This window comes from Ochotona princeps, chromosome 33 (genome assembly GCF_030435755.1).
Source record: "Ochotona princeps isolate mOchPri1 chromosome 33, mOchPri1.hap1, whole genome shotgun sequence".
NCBI classification, from domain to species: Eukaryota; Metazoa; Chordata; class Mammalia; order Lagomorpha; family Ochotonidae; genus Ochotona; species Ochotona princeps.
In genome coordinates this window covers 5,027,593-5,042,946 of record NC_080864.1, presented here as the reverse complement: position 1 = coordinate 5,042,946, position 15,354 = coordinate 5,027,593, and the positions used below count along the sequence as shown (strand labels likewise).

The window sequence follows — 15,354 nt, the reverse complement described above, 5'->3', positions numbered from 1 at the left end:
GGTGTCCCTTTCCCTGCCTGGCCTGACCCAGGAGAAGAAAATGGGGCAGTGGAAGGAGACTGGCCCTATAACCCGCCCAGGCCACAGGGTCACAGCCTCAGGGGCCCTGAGAAGGATCCAGGCAGATCGAGACAGGGCAAGGAGAATCGACAGCTCCCCCCCCCGCCCCCAGCCCAACCAGATGCAGGGGAGAACCGTCTGCACCCTGCTCACAGAGCAGGGACCCAGGCCTGTGCCCCCCAGGCCTTCAGGGTGTGCTGGCCGCTGCCAAGGTGGTGGCCCTCTGTGAGTGGCGGACACCCATGGTGTAGGCTGGGGCCCGGGCTCTGTTCACAGTGACCAGCTCGGGACTGTGGGTGCCAGGACCGGGCGTCTCCTCTAAGGGGCGTGGGCTGCGGGGCCGCCCCAGCATGGTAAAAGCCGGCTGGCGCTGGCGGTAGGTGTTGGGGTCAGGGCTGTCGTACTGGCCGGGGCCTGGGAGGGCAGCAGGATCCTGTGGCGGCCGTGCCGGGCGTGTGCGACCCACCACCGTGTAGCTGGGGCTGCTGGGCTTGGTGAGGGTCTGTGAGCCCCACAGCGGGGGCATGGTGTAGGCGTTGGGGGCTGGGGCTGAGGGACCCAGGGACTTGAAGTGGAGGCGGGGGCCCAGGGTGAAAGCTGGGGGTGTCCGCTGGCGTAAGGGGGGCACCTTCTCCGGGCTGTAGGCCCCAGGGCCTGGCGTCACCTCCAGACCTGCTGGGGAAAGGGAGGCTGGAGTTCAGCTGTTTACGGATCCCCTAGGGTCTCCCATGGCTCACAGTGTCCCGCAGCCCGGGATGTCCTCCCTTCCCTACCCACCACGCATCGGGTGCAAGCTCATCCCCAGCCAGTACCTTTCCCAATGCCATGTAAGAGCCCCGCAGTCCCAGAGCTCTGAGCCTCACAAGCCCCGAACTCTGAACCCCTCACCCCCATTGCACAGCAATGGAAGCCCGTTCTGGAAGGGCGGAGCCTAGGTTCTGCTCCCTCCAGACACAACCCCACTGGGGAGCTCACCCTGAGGGGTCCCACCTCTGACCCCACCCCACTGGGGAGCACTGAGGGGGTGTGGAGCACAGTGGAAGAGTTATGGCAGGCCAGCCAACACTCACCCCGAGCCTTGCCACGGCCCTGCATGGAGTATGCAGGGGTGTAGCTACGGCCAAAGCGCGTGACTTTGGGGTCCAGGAAGTAGACGGGGCCTGGGCTGGAGACCTGAGGAGGCACTGGGAGGACAAGCAGGGTATGAGAGAACCCCTGGCACCCCAAGGACAGACCCTTCCCGGCTACACGTGCAGGCAGGTGCAGGCTCAGGAGCCAGGGAGCGACTGCCCCAGGCTGCACATCCCAGGGCTGAACTAGGAGCTGGGCTCCTCAACATACACACAGCCTGAGCCCCACTGGCGGGTGTGGGGACAGCTAGGTCAAGCGGTAGTTACAGGGCCACCGAGCAAGGACACAGCCCACAGTGTTGCATACAGCAGAAGAGGCAAGGCCAGCACTTCCTGAGGCCGTGGGCCTGGAGTTCTCCCTCCTGCCAAGGCCCTGCCCACACCCATGCGGTCCTCCCACAGCCCAGGGTGACCAATTCATGGATATCTGGAGTGGTATAGACTTGACTGCTGGCCTGCACCCGCATCCTGGCCCTCTGGCCACCCAACCAGTCCACACAGCTAACTGTCCTGGCTCTACACCCAAAACAACCCAGGAGCGGCTACAGCTCAGCTCAGACTCATGTTTGATTAGCAGCCTGCTCACTCAGCACCAAATCCCAGGAGGTTCTGACCACGCCGGTGGCACATGGTGCTTGCCCAACCTATGGCAGGCCTGGAAGGGGAACCGAGACAGTGAACAGGCCATAGCCAGGATGACAGCCCTGGACAGCCCAGCACCACCCAGGCCCGCTCACCCATCTTTGCCTGGGTAGTAGTAGTGGGAGGGACAGGAGCCCAGGGAGGTTTCCAGCCACTCACACCGTGCAGCCTTACCTTCACTGGGCCTCCGGGCTAGCGAGTAGGCAGGGCTGGCCACCCTGGTACAGTCATGCTTGATGTAGCCCACGGTGGGTGGCAGTGTGTACAGACCGGGCCCCCAGCCTGTAAGACAAGGCCTGGTCACTGTCTAGGTGGGCTGGGCTCTGCTCCCAAGCCCCACCTAGCACTACTAGCAGGCAAGAGGGTAGGGGGGCCTATGACGACCCTTACAGCCAAAATGAAACTCCGATTGTGAGTCATGGGGAGTCACGGAGACAAAGGGTACTGCTATAGAGCAGCCTGTGAGGGGCATGCAGAGACCGGAAGGGGGTCTGCACAGCAGCCCTGCCTGGGGCAGCAATGAGACTGCAGTCCTACTAACGTGTCACCCCACAGACCACGGCCTCACAACGACCCGTCACCCCACGGACCACAGCCTCACAACGACCCGTCACCCCACGGACCACATCCTCACAACGACCTGTCACCCCACGGACCACGGCCTCACACCGAGCTGTCACCCCACAGACCAGATTCTCCCTGACCTGGTCGTCCACAAAGACCAAGAGTAACAAAGCTCCACCTCCCACTCTTGGGGCCCCCAGGGTCTCAGGAAGTTCCCAGGTGGCTCTGAAGCAAAGCCAGGTCCTTTTCCCAGCCACCCCTCATCCAGCACACGAACCATCCTGCGGTGTGGCCGTCCTCCAGGAGGTCTTCAGGCCGCTGTCTGCAATCAGGCCCTCGGCCAGCCGTCGGCACAGGGGTCCCACATGTGAGTGCTGCACAGGATTACTACTGGGGGTCCCCATGTTGAGCCAGGGCGCGGTGCACCGCCGGCACCCGCGCCCAGTGCTGCCCTAACTCTGGTGGCCACAGGCCCAGGGACTGCCAAGTCCTCGGCCCCAATCTGTTGGGCAGAACCCAGTCTCACCACACCTCCTGTGCCCACACAGTCGGCCCCTTGTCCCTGGACAGAGCGTCTCGAGGCCCTAGCCAGGGCGAGCCTGGAAGTGGGCTGGGATCAGGTGACAGCCAGGTGACCAGAGGATCCAGGAAAGGATTTGGTGTCTGTCCACAAGGCAACTCCCCCGGGAGCGGGCCCAGGGAGCAGGGATGGGAAGCCTAGCATGGCCTCAGCTGCAGCTCATTCATACAGGAAGTGTCCAATCCAAGCAGCTGATGGGTCAGGCCTGGGGGGTCATGGGTCAGTCCTGGGAGGGTCCTGGGTCAGGCCTGGGGGGACTGTGAGTCAGGCCTCTGGGTGTCATGGGTCAGACCCTCTGGGGCTCATGGTTCAGACCTTTTGGGGGCCATAGGTCATACCTCTGGGGTCATAGGTCAATGGGTCAGGGCTCTGGGAGGGCTGTGTCCTGGTGGGGGGGGCAGAACAAGAACATGACCAGAATGCATGAGCACAGGTTCTCAGAACAGCAAGGAAGGCACAGCAGAGCCCGTGCAGGCTGTACAGTCACGAGCCAGCTGAGTGTGGCTCACCCAGTCCTGGCAGATGTGGGGGGGTCAGGGCCCTGAGGGAAGTGGTGATGATGGGTCCGTCCCCAGGACCCCCACCACCTCCCAGAGCCCACAGGGATCTCCTGCCTCCAAGGAGGCTGCGTCTGGGTCAGGCTTGAGGGTTTCCAGAAAGTTTGCCCCGTGAAATTCAGCCCAAGGGTCACTGTTGGGAGTCTCCCCAGCTGCCACAGATGAGGGAGCCAAGAGGGAAGCAGTGGCATGCAGGGGTCCCTGGGTAGCCCCGACCCAGGTCTGGGGTCAAGGGCCTCATGGTTCTACTGACTGGAGATGCTTCCACCTGGGGATCCAGTAGCTGCTTTCACGGGACCCCAACTCTGCCCTGCTGGCCTGGGGTCGGCCCCAAGACGCTTCCCCACCTCCAACTCTGCTCTGCTGGGTCCTGATCTTGCCCACGGCCTGGCCAAGCGCACACCCCACAAATAGTTGCTTGTTTCTGGAGCTGCTGCCAGTCAGGGGTAGTTCTTCTGTGTGAACCCCACCCATCTGGTGGCTTCAGACCCCCACACAAAAATCTGGGGTGTCTTAGTGTCTGGGATCAGGATCCAGGTACAACCCTGATTTCTGCTGGCCACCAGAGAAATCAGAGTTCCCCACACCCTGAGCCTCAGGCTGGGCCAGCTGTCCCTTTGCCCCCCCGCTTGTGCAGGCCTGGGGCCACTACTGACAGTGGCATGGGGTGCCGAATCCCATGTCTGCCACTCAGGGGGCGGCCCCTGGTGCGCTCCCTTCTTTCTGGGCCCCTCTGTGTTTCCCTGGACCCAAACCACACGTGAAATCGGAGTCTCTGTTAGCCACACTGAAAATGGAAGAAAAATCTGCTTTAATCATACGCTTATCTCAGTATGTCAAATACTGTAGATTAACCCCCAAAAAGTTGTAGACATGGGCCAGCACTTGGCAGAGTGGGTACAGCCACCTCCTGAGACACTGGCGCTCCGTACAGCACCAGTTCACGTCCCAACAGCTCCACTTCCCATCCAGCTCCCTGCCAATGTCCCTTGGGGAAGCAGTGCAGGGTGGCCCAAGTCCCAGGGCCCCTACACCCATGTGGGAGACCAACCCAGATGGAGCTCCTGGCTTTGTCCTCGTCCGGTTCTGACCACTGTAGCCCGTTGGGGGGTGAACCAGTGAATGGAAGATCTCTCTGTAATATTGACTTAAAAATACATAAATCTAGCTACCCATCCATTTCTCTATCCGCTGAGATATCTCACATTCCTGTGTCCACGCCAAAGACTCAGACTCATGGGGCTTGGTCTGAGCAGCCGTGGTGGAGATACTGGCTCACCATGCACCCGGAGGCTGCCGAGAGGCCAGCGTTTCCACCCAGGGACACTGGGCGGACACGGCTCATCGTCAGGTCCCCTGCCAGCTGCTGCCACACTGGGGCTGCTGGCACTCCAGGAGCCCAGGGGGTGGCCCCCACCCTGTGAAGTTGAGTTCATGTGACAAAGACCCAAGGTGCTATGGAGGGGGGGTGACAGGAGAGAAGAGGCTTCCATGGAGTCATGGCACACACATGAGTACCCACACATGTACACACATGTACACACACGTACACACACGTACACACATGGAGCTGTGCTCATCCTGTGCCCATCATGTTCGTGACACTGGAACATCCGTTCAGGAAGTGGCGGCAGAGGTGGCTGACCCCAGCTCCCTCGTGCCGGCGCCCATGGTGTGGACACCACAGCCTGGCCCAGGCAGGGCCTCCCAGGGAGCTGGGCTAATCAGGTGCCTCGTGGTTTTCCATCTCAAGCCCACAGCTGGGGCAGCACCATGGCGGCTGATGTCGGCAGCTGACACCACCTGCCTCGTGTGTCAGCTCACGCCCTGCTCGCCCAACCGTGACCTGGCACATCCCACCTCCCTAGGGACGGCGGCGCCTGCCCGATGTGCAACAGCCACCCCCTGACTTGGATTCACGAGCCTCAGGCCGAAGCCCCAACAAGGGAAACTTGTTCTACCCTGGACACAGGGCACCCGCCCGGTCCCTCCTCCCCTCCTGGGAACGGAGCAGCAGGGACAGAACTGCCTGTGCTGGCTGCACCCCATCATGCAGGCCCAGGGGGACAATCTTGCACTCCAAGGCCGTGAGAGCCCCGGGGATCCCAGGAATACAAGTTCCTCGGGGCAGGCAGGAGTCGGCCCAGCTTGAGTTCTGGGACCCTCTAGCTTGGGAGAACAGTGCTTGATTTACAGCCTGCGCTGAAACTCCACATGCAGCCAGTGACCCACTTCCCCGTGCTCGCTGACGCGTGACAACCAGATACACCCGCCAACCCTTAAATGAACTAGGCCTCCTTAACACCTTAGTCCCAGGCCAGGCAGGACCATCCCCTAGCAACAAGACAACTCCCTAGCAACAGGCCCATTCTTTGGCGTAGGACCCCAACTTGCTGGCAACAGGACCCACCCCTTAACAGGATCCACTCTTTGGGGATAGGACCTCACCCGCTGGCAGCGGGACCCTGCAGCATGGTGGAGCAGACACCTGCCGGTGATGCCAAGGACGCGGACAGCGGCGCACCCTGGTGGCCGAAAAGCTGTCCCCTCAGGCACGCAGCCCACTCCTCCCGCAGCCCAGTCCCTGGTCCTGTGGCGATGGCGAAAGGGCTGCACCACCAGCAGGGAACTTTGCTGAGCGCGGCCTCCCTGGCCCCAGTGTCCCAGCCACGCGGCGGCCCTCTGCACTGCCAGCACGGGGCGCACAACCTGAGTCTGTGGGACCCTGCTGAGCAGACTGCCTGCTGGGGTCCTCGCTGACCCCCCGAGTCCACGCCCAGGGCCCAGGAGGCATTGGGCACATCCCCTGGCCACGCATGTGGGGCAGCCCCAGGGAGGACAGGAGGCTGAGGCTGTGCCCACCCTCGCCCTCACCCTTGTCGTCCTGGTGATCTGTCCTTCCCTGGGCACAGCCATAAGCATCCTGTCAAGTCTGGAGTTGCAGGATGGCCATGTGGGCACCAGGAGGTCTGCGCTCAGGGATCACTGCCCATCCACCTGGTGGGAGCCCTGAGACCCTGGGCAGGGCCAGCAACATGAGTATCCGCTTTCCCATGACCTGGCCAGGGTGAGGGGCCGCTTTCGGCAGCACCCAGGAGCTGGTCCCCAGGGGCCTGATACGGCCTTAGCAAGTCCACTGACACCCAGTAGACACCCCCCACAGTGAACCCTTCCCGCCACCTGTGAAGACCCCCTTGGCTCAGACGGCCCTGTCCCGGCTTTGCAGAGTGGCTTTGCCAGCAGGGATCCCACAAACGGCCCCTGCCGCACCCCATGGTCCAGCCCCGCTGGTCTCAGGGGGATAAAGAGGCTGTGTACACCCCACCACCCCGTCAGCCACCTTGACCCCCTGTCCAGGCTCTTGCTCAGATGCAGAGCGCAGAGCGTGGCAGCCCCTAAGGAGGAGTGGACTGGTGGGTGGCAGTGGGAGGGTCTGCTGTGCTACCCACGTGGCTCTCCTTGGGGCCTTTCCCACTGGCTCCGGGTGGCCAATGGCTGCCCCAGGCCAGGATGCGAGGTCTCCAGAGAGGCCCTTAAACCTCCTCAGGGCAGGACAATGCCAGGAAGGGGGACCCATGCCCCAGGGTGGGGACGGCACAGCAGGAAGCCCAGGTGGAGCCCAGGCCCCCACCCCCGCCAAACTCCCTCACCCTCTGACCCCGGGGCCTCACTGCCACTGTCAGTGCCACGTGCCTGGGGACACAGGGCCCAGGAGAGCTGGGGACACACCCTGCAGAGGGCACAGCCACCGGGTGCCCTGACCCTTCCCCGCCTACTCCGGCGCAGCAGGAAGCTGGGTCAGGGGCTGGGAAATGGCCCATTCACCAGACGCTGCCCCCAGCCTGGGTTAAGGGCCCAGCTTCCCGGGAAGGGGCCTCCACCTCCGGCTGAGAGGCCCACGCGACTCGGCCTTCCTGTGTGGCCTTTCCCGGCACGACGGCATGGAGGGGCAGGAGGGGCAGGGGGGGCAGGAGGGGCGGGAGGGGGTGAGCCTGTGTTCACATAGCCACTCCATCGCCCAGCCCTCCCCAGCCTGTGTGCCTCCATACCTCCAGCCTGTGACCCCCAGCATGTGTCCCCTCAATTCCTCTCCATCCTGTGTCTCCCCCAACCTGTCCCCCAAGGCCCCCAGCCTGTGTACCCCCTGCCTGTGCCTTCCCAGTCTGTGGCCCCCACCTGTGCCCCGTAGCCCAGGGTGCTCCCAACCTTATGAACCCATCCTACTGAGGGAGACCCTCCCTGGATCCCAGCCCAGAGGCTCTTCCTGCAAGGCGCCCGCGCCTGAGGACCCCTTTCTGAATGGCCCACTCCCACCGCGGGTCCTGCAGGCGGGGCTAGCCCCCACCTGCATCCTCCGGTCTTCCGCTCCCGAGTAGTGGGCTCAGAGCTTCCCGCGCGTCCGCCGGACCCCGCTGGTCCACACCCTCCGGCCGCGGGGTCAGCCGGGGGAAAGCCCCCTCGGAACTCCCCGGGGAACCCGGGGCGCCGCTACTTAAGCCCCGAGGCCGCCCGCCATCCGGTCGAGGACACGATGGGGCCGCGCTCCGCGCTCCTGCTGGCGGCCACGCTGGGGATGCTGCGGCCGGCGCGGGTGCTCGGGGTCGGCACTGTCCAGCAGCCGAGGCTGCGGGTCGAGCCCCCCGAGGCCGAAGTGGCCGTGGCGGTGGGCGCGTCCTTGCAGCTCACCTGCAGCCTGGAGTGCCCGCGCGGCGAGATGGCCGACGTGCACTGGCGGGGCCTGGACACGAGCCTGGGCGCCGTGCAGTCGGACGCGGGCAGCAGCACACTCACCGTGCAGCACGCCTCGCCTGCGGCGGCCGGCATGCGCGTGTGCGTGGGTTCCTGCGGGGTCCAGACATTCCAGCGCAGCGTTACCCTGCTGGTGTACGGTGAGAGCGCCCGTCCCGTGCACCGCGCCCTGGGAGCTGACCGGGGCCCCTCAGCGGTCCATAAAGTGGCCACAGGTCTCTTCCTGTGCAAGCCTGACCCGGGACCCCTCACCGGCCCTCTCCGTCCTGTGCGCGGGCCTGACCCAGACGCCCCGCTCCATCCACAGCCTTCCCGGACCAGCTGACCGTGCACCCCACCACCCTCGTGCCGGAGCTGGATCGGCAGGTGGCCTGCACGGCCCACAACATCACACTCTCGGGCTCCGACGTGCTGTCCTTCTCGCTGCTGCTGGGAGACCAGGAGCTGGAGGGGGCCGAGGTCCTGGACCGGGACGTGGATGAGCAGGACCAGCTGTTTCATGTGACCGAGCGCTGGCTGCTGCCCCCGCTGGGGACCCCCGCCCCGCCTGCCCTGCGCTGCCTGGCCACCATGACGCTGCCGGGCTTGGAGCTGAGCCGCAGCCGCGACATCCCAGGTGAGTCTGCCTGCGGGCCTTGCTGTGGGCCATGCGCAACAGGGGGTCCTTCACCTGCACCCTGGGATCACCTGGCCCCTGATTGGGGCTCACCGGGTCCCTCACCCCGCAGCCTCACCGCCCCCCATCACTGGGTCCCCACCCAGGTTCAGGGGGTCCCTCACCCCACAGACGCGTCCCGACCCCGCCCCCAGTCCTTGGGAGCTCACAGGACCGCGCCCCATCCACCGGCCCCGCCCCATAGCTAAGCCACGCCCGTCTGCCGACCACATTCTTAGCCAGGCCCCTGCTGGTCAAGCTCCACCCGCCCACCCGCCACACCCCTCCCGGCTGAGCCTCGCAGGCTCCAGCAGCAACCCCATCGCACATCCGCACATCCGCACTCGCATTGCATACCCGCACCCCTTTGCACACCCGCACCCACATTGCACACCCGCATCCCTTTTCCCTCGCTCTCCCCTCTGCCCCGTCAGACCAGGGCTCCACGCACCCACCCCAGGCTTCCAGCTGTCTAGAACCCCTCCCACGGCGTCACCGGCTTTCAGCCCATGTCAACATATCGTCGGGGTTTTCTGAAGGTGGGCCAGGGCCAGGCCCGCGGTCCTTACAGGGAGATCATAGGAGCCTAATCTGGGGGGGCCCTGAGCCACACCCCTCACCACAGCATGAGCCGTGGTGCAGACCTCCCATTCCTGGGGCTTGGGGTTCTCAGGCCAGGCCAGGAGCTGGGCAGCTCTGGCCCTGGGCAGGGAGGAGATGAGACAGCAGCTCATGGTGGGGACAGCCTGGAACCCCAGAACCCAACTTGTCACCATCACCACCCCCACTGTGGCACCAACCGCTGGCCAAGTGACCAGCTAGGAGGCCTGCCGTTCAAATGAGGTGAATGAGGCAAGGGACGCTGACCTGGGGCAGCTGACACAAAAAATGACCGCTCTGTTTCCAGTCTTGCAGGACCTGACCTCCCCAAAGACCCTGGACCAGACTTCTCCGAAGCCCCCCAACCCCACCTCTCCAAAGCCCCCCGACCCCACCTCTCCAAAGCCCCATGACCCCACCTCTCCGAAGCCCCCTGCCTCCACCTCTCCAAAACCCCTCAACCCCACCTCTTCAAAACCCCCTGACCCTATCTCCCCAGAGCCCCCCACCCCCACCTCTCCGAAGCCCCCTGACCCTATCTCCCCAGAGCCCCCCAGCCCCACCCCAATGCAGGACTCTTCTGGGACTTGCCGTCCCAAGATCCGCCAGGCACCCCCCTTGCAGGCTGAGCGGCAGGCCAGCTTGGAACTGCTGTGTGAGGCATCCTGTGGTCAGGGCTGGATTGTGTACTGGACCCTGGCTCCAGGGGGCCTGGCAGCCTATGAGCGGAGAGAGGCAGGTTCCCAGGCCTGGCTGAGGGTACCCCTGACCAGGGACCGCCCAGCCGGTTGGTTCCAGTGCCAAGTGGACCCTGGAGGCCAGTTGGCCCACCTGTACTTCCCTGGGCAGGATGACTGTGAGTCCCAGGGAGGGGGGACAGGGGTTGTGAGGGCTGCTGGAGTGGACAGCCCAGTTCCAGGGCCTGTCCAGGGGCCTCCCCGAGGGTGGGTGATGCTCCCTGGGCACTCTGGGTGGCAGGGAATGGCGGCCCTCCATTCTGCTCAAAGCTGACAGCCAGGGGCGCAGGGGGCCAGTGGGTCAGCGTCCAGGCCGAGGCCAGCCGTCACCCGCGACGCCCGGCAGTGCACAGTGGACATGGGGGGCCCTGGTGGAGGGAAGGAGGGAAGGACGCACTCCTGGGACCCTGACCCCGACTCCTTCTCCCACCCTGCAGCCTCCGGCCCTGGGGTCGAGGAGCCGCCCCTGGCCCTGTGGACCAGCGGCCTGGTGCTCGGCCTGCTGCTCCTGGCCGCCATCGCCTGCCACCTGCGGAGACGCTGCCGCCAGCGAACCCTGTGTTGAGGGGACAATAAAGGGCCATCCGGTCTCCTGCCATTGTCTGCTGCGGGTCTGGGGGTGCGCAGAGGGGCCATGGCGGGGGCTGGGGGGCGCCAGGCCGGACTGGGGACCCTAAGGCATCATCTGCACCCACGGGATGGGGAAGACAGGCTGAGGAGGGCGTCCCCTCTGGGCGAACCCCTCCAAGAGGCCTAACGGGAGGCGCGGCTAGGCGCAGATCAGCCGAGCTTGCCTCCGGCACCAAGTGGGTCTAGGAGTCCAGGAGTCGGGGATGTGAGGTCCAGGGTCTTCCCGGGGGGGGGGGGGGGGGGAACCAGGGAGACAGGTTGCTAGGAGACCACGCGCCCTTCACCAAGATGGCCAGCGAGCCGGCTTCATGCCAGAAGAGAAGGCCTTCCTAGGTAGCCATGTTTGAGTCTGGCAAAATCGGCGCACATAAAGGAAGCGAAGAGCGAGCGCCCCCGCAAAGTCTAGGGAAGGATGAGTCTTCTGCCCTTAACTAAGATGGCCGCAACGGGCTTCAGCGCCCTGTGGCACATGACGGCGCTTCCGGCCCCGCTGCCCTCAGCGACTATGGCGGCAGTGGAGAAGCGGCGGCCGGCGATGGCACCGACGGCCGGTTTCATGGACAGCAGCCGACCGTCGGTGTCCCGGGCGGCGGCGTCTGCCGAGAGCGAGGAGGACTTTCTACGGCAGATCGGCGTGACGGAGATGCTGCGCGCGGCGCTGCTGAAGGTGCTGGAGGCGCGGCCCGAGGAGCCGATCGCCTTCCTGGCGCACTACTTCGAGCACATGGGCCTGCGCTCGCCCGCGGACGGCGGCGGCGCCGGGGAGCCTCCGGGACAGCTCCTGCTGCAGCAGCAGCGCCTGGGCCGCGCGCTCTGGCACCTCCGCCTGGCTCACCACTCGCAGAGGTGCGCGGCGGGGCCGACCGGGCGGGATGACTACAACTCCCGGCGTGCTCCGCGCGACTCCCGGCCTTGGCGGGGCGCGCGGGCGCGCGAGGCATGCTGGGGCTTGTGGTCCGCTGGGGGCAGCCCAGCCGGGGGGTGCGGGTGAGGGCCTGGCGGGGTTCGGCCTCTGGCCTGGCGGCGTCCTCGGCATCCCATCCCAGGACTGAACGTGGTGGAAGGCAGAGAGGAGCCGCTCGTCCGCGGCCCGAACCCTGAGGGCCGGCGGGAGGGAAGGAGGCTGCTCGGGTGATGGCCACGGACTCTCCCTGATGGGGACGGGACGTGGGTGTGCGGAGTGAGGGCAGGAGGGCTGCGGGGTCACTGTGCTCCCCCCAGTGACCGGGAGCATCAGGTCTCAGGACCCCACCTGAGGGCCCGCCCACCGGGGATGCAGGACTGGAGGGGCCAGGGACCATGGCCCTCCCAGTGGTCCCAGTGGTCCTCGGCCTTCTGAGGACAGCAGCTCTGGGTCACCGTCCTGGCCTCCTGGGAGTTCTAGGCAGCACCTCCCTCCCTGGGAGCCCCTGGGACAAGCAGAAGCCGAGAGCGGGATGTTGGCATTCGCTGACCCTTGGGTCACTCAGGGCCGTCATGGGGCAGGGCCCCCAAGGGGACACGGCCCGGGTCTGTGCCTGCACCAGCCTTCTCCGTGGGCAGCCACAGCCACGGAGTGGGAGGTCGGCCTCCCCTCCTGCACAAGTGATGGTCTTCGGCCCATTGTTCATTCAGCAAACAGCCACAAGGGCTGGGGCTGGACCAGCTGAAGGCAGGGTCTCCCACAGTGGGGCAGCAGCCCAGCGGGGCCGTCCACTGCTTTCCCAGGCTGTGAGCAGGAGCTGGACAGGAAGTAGAGCACCCATGGGGATGCCTGGTCACAGGCCGCGGTTCCAACCACCTGCCATGACGTGCCCCAGATAAGGTTTATATATTTGTATTGGAAAGGCAGACATACAGAGAGAAGGAGAAACAGAGAGAGCTTCCATCTGCTGGTTCACTCCCCAAGTGGCTGCAATGGCTAGAGTCGAGCCTATGGGAAGCCAGGAGCCAGGAGCCTCTTCCGGGTCTCCTACGCGGGTGCAGGGTCCCAAGGCTTTGGGCCGTCCTCCACTGCTTTCCCAGGCCACAAGCAGGGAGCTGGATGGGAAGTGGAGCAACTGGGACACAAACCAGTGCCTATATGGGATCCCAGGCATGCAATGCGAGGATTTAGCCTCTAGGCTACCATGCCAGGGCCACCCCAGGAGCTTAGAGCAAAGTACCTCCCGTCTTGCTGAGCTCCGCCCACGTCGCACGCAGCTGCCTGCCCAGAGCCCCAGCACTGAGCACAGTGGAGTCTGTTCTGACCTCAGAAGGGACTCAGACACAGGGGGTGGGGTCTGGTTCCCCAGGTGAGGAACAGGGTTCCCAGAGGGGCAGGTGCCAGACCACCCTGCCCCGGGGAGCTCAGCCTGCCTCTGCCTGGTAGACCACCCCGCCACGGGGAGCTCAGCCCCCCTGCTTCAGGGTTGCACTTGCGATCAGCCATCCCCAACCTCCGGGTCCCTGCCATGCCCTCCCACCCACCCAGGCCCTCACAGCCCTAGCTTGGCCCTGACAGACATGAGGGCCTGAGGGCCTGCGCTGGGTGCCCGGACACCTGCTGGTGGGTGAGCAGTCATGGAGCGCCTGCTATGTGTGGGCGGGAGTTCTGTGCCCAGCAGGTAAGTGCCCTCTCCCTGAGGCTGGCTGGGAGAGGGGTTGGGAGGTCTGAGCAAATGCCACAGGCCACACAGGGTTGTGTGTGGAGGGGTTGGCGGGCACAGGGCCCTGCCCGGCTGGTCCAGCGCTTGTGTGCCCACAGGACGGCCTTCAACAACAACGTGAACGTGGCCTATGAGTGCCTGAGCGCGAGCGGGCGGAGGAAGAGGCCGGGGCTGGACGGGCGCACCTACAGCGAACTGTTGCGACGTATCTGTAGAGACGGTGCGGCGCCCGAGGCCGTGGTGGCTCCATTACTGCGCAAGATCCAGTGCCGGGACCATGAGGCCGTGCCACTGGGCGTCTTCCGGGCCGGCATGCTCACCTGCTTTGTGCTACTCGAGTTCGTGGCGCAGGCCGGCGCCCTCTTCCACCTGCTGGAGGACCCAGCCTTGGCCGTGGCCGACCGCCGCGTGGGCCAGGCGGTGTTGGACACCCTGGAGGGAGCCCTGGGCACCAGCGATGGCGCCACCACGCCTGCCCACTACCTGGAGGCCGGCTCGCGCCTGGGGCCTGACAGCCTGGCCCTGGCCATGGACCGGGCTGCAGCGGGGAGGCGGCCCAGCTCCCCGATGACCCGGGAGGAGTTCCTGGAGAAGGCAGCTGCCCTCTTCATCGCCAAGGTCAAGCCCGTGAGCTGAACCCCGCCGTGCCTCACCCAGAGACTCCATGACCCTGCGTGGGGGGGGGGCTCCACAGGCTCTCCCTGCCCCAGGTCAAGACCTGGACCCGTACCCCAACTCTCCCAGGAAGTGCAGAGCTTGCCAGCTCCAGCGGGTCCTGCCTCGTGGTAATAAAACATGGTGTGAGGCTGAGCTGTGTGCACCCCTGCCTGGCCGCCCCACAAAGGCCCACGCTGGGCTGTGGCTGCCAGGGCTTCACGCGTGCCCTCACACCCCAAAGCCTTGCCCAGAAGGGGTTTTTTGTTTCTTTTGTTTTTTGTTCAAGACTTAAGATAAACAGAGAGGAAGATCTTCCATCAGCTGGTTCACTCCCCAAGCGGCTGCAACAGCCAGAGCTGAGCCGATCCGAAGCCAGGAGCCTCCTCCGGGTCTCCCACGCGGGTGCAGGGTCCCAAGGCTTTGGGCCGTCCTCCACTGCTTCCCCAGGCCACAAGCAGGGAGCTGGATGGGAAGTGGAGCAGCCGGGACATGAACCGGCACCCATATGGGATCCCGGCACGTGCAAGGTGAGGACTTCAGCTACTAGGCTACCAAGCCGGGCCCAAATATCAGACTTCTGTATCCCAGAAACCAGCATAATGAAGGCCAGGATATGCAAGCTAAATAAAGGGAGAGAGGAGAAAGCCTTAGGGTTGGGAGGGCTGCGCCTTCCATACTTTACAACCCAAGGAGAAACAGCAGCCATGCTGGCAGCGCGCCCCAGACCCCAGGCCCAGTGAGCGGAGCCCACGTCCTGCCCGACTTGAGTGGCAACTCAGGCTCATCCCGGCTCTCTTGCTGCTTGTTCAGCTGTGTTCTGGTGATTTCCATGAAAGGCAGCATTACAGAGACAGGGAGGGAGATCTTCCATCTGCTGGTCCACCACCCAGACGCCCGCCAGGCCAGGCTGTAGCCAGGAGCCCCATCCGGTGTCCCCCATGGGCAGCGCATCAGGGCACTACGGACCAATGGGCAGCACGTGGAATCCTGGGCGCATCCGCAGTGCCCAGGAGGCCAAGGCACCCGGGCTGAGCTCTGCCAGCCTCGGGGATTGGGGAATGGTGTGGCCTGTGGGGGACACTGGCTCTTGGGTGCCTGCGGACCACTCCTCACCCTGGGGCTGGGCACCCAGCACACCCTGGTCCCCGGACAAGGATGGCCAGCCC

The 15,354-nt window shown here is 65.0% G+C and overlaps 3 protein-coding genes across 4 annotated transcripts; 2 read left to right on the top strand and 1 right to left on the bottom strand.

The window, feature by feature from the left end:
* Positions 1-241: 241 nt before the first annotated feature.
* On the bottom strand, positions 242-2,307 carry CIMAP1D (CIMAP1 family member D). Of its 2 annotated transcripts, none has more exons than XM_058657928.1 (3): positions 2,007-2,307; positions 1,131-1,244; positions 242-735 (listed from the first exon to the last, which is right to left on the bottom strand). In XM_058657928.1, exons 2-3 carry the CDS (start codon positions 1,153-1,155, stop codon positions 248-250), a joined length of 513 nt encoding a protein of 170 aa, XP_058513911.1. In that variant the 5' UTR covers positions 1,156-1,244; positions 2,007-2,307; the 3' UTR covers positions 242-247. The 2 variants fall into 2 exon arrangements, with proteins under 2 accessions (XP_058513911.1, XP_012785412.3); XM_012929958.3 differs by having other exon boundaries at positions 242-732; positions 2,007-2,305.
* Positions 2,308-6,131: 3,824 nt separating this feature from the next.
* On the top strand, positions 6,132-10,853 carry MADCAM1 (mucosal vascular addressin cell adhesion molecule 1). Its single transcript, XM_058657645.1, has 5 exons — positions 6,132-6,246; positions 7,862-8,422; positions 8,590-8,898; positions 9,845-10,393; positions 10,712-10,853. Exons 1-5 carry the CDS (start codon positions 6,132-6,134, stop codon positions 10,837-10,839), a joined length of 1,662 nt encoding a protein of 553 aa, XP_058513628.1. The 3' UTR covers positions 10,840-10,853.
* Positions 10,854-11,368: 515 nt separating this feature from the next.
* Positions 11,369-14,341, top strand: TPGS1 (tubulin polyglutamylase complex subunit 1). Its single transcript, XM_004595687.2, has 2 exons — positions 11,369-11,750; positions 13,630-14,341. Exons 1-2 carry the CDS (start codon positions 11,374-11,376, stop codon positions 14,165-14,167), a joined length of 915 nt encoding a protein of 304 aa, XP_004595744.2. The 5' UTR covers positions 11,369-11,373; the 3' UTR covers positions 14,168-14,341.
* The last annotated feature ends 1,013 nt before the right edge of the window (positions 14,342-15,354 follow it).

What these genes read in the sequence shown, in the direction of transcription:
- CIMAP1D (XM_058657928.1), bottom strand. Translation starts at nt 1,155, where the DNA reads ATGCAGGGCCGTGGCAAGGCTCGGG. An exon ending in GGGCCGTGGCAAGGCTCGGG is followed by an intron (nt 736 to 1,130) that starts GTGAGTGTTGGC and finishes CCCTTTCCCCAG; the next exon opens with CAGGTCTGGAGGTGACGCCA.
- TPGS1 (XM_004595687.2), top strand. Translation starts at nt 11,374, where the DNA reads ATGACGGCGCTTCCGGCCCCGCTGCCCTCAGCGACTATGGCGGCAGTG. An exon ending in CTGGCTCACCACTCGCAGAG is followed by an intron (nt 11,751 to 13,629) that starts GTGCGCGGCGGG and finishes GTGTGCCCACAG; the next exon opens with GACGGCCTTCAACAACAACG.
- MADCAM1 (XM_058657645.1), top strand. Translation starts at nt 6,132, where the DNA reads ATGGCGAAAGGGCTGCACCACCAGCAGGGAACTTTGCTGAGCGCGGCC. An exon ending in GCACGGGGCGCACAACCTGA is followed by an intron (nt 6,247 to 7,861) that starts GTCTGTGGGACC and finishes CGGGTCCTGCAG; the next exon opens with GCGGGGCTAGCCCCCACCTG. An exon ending in CCGCAGCCGCGACATCCCAG is followed by an intron (nt 8,899 to 9,844) that starts GTGAGTCTGCCT and finishes CTCTGTTTCCAG; the next exon opens with TCTTGCAGGACCTGACCTCC.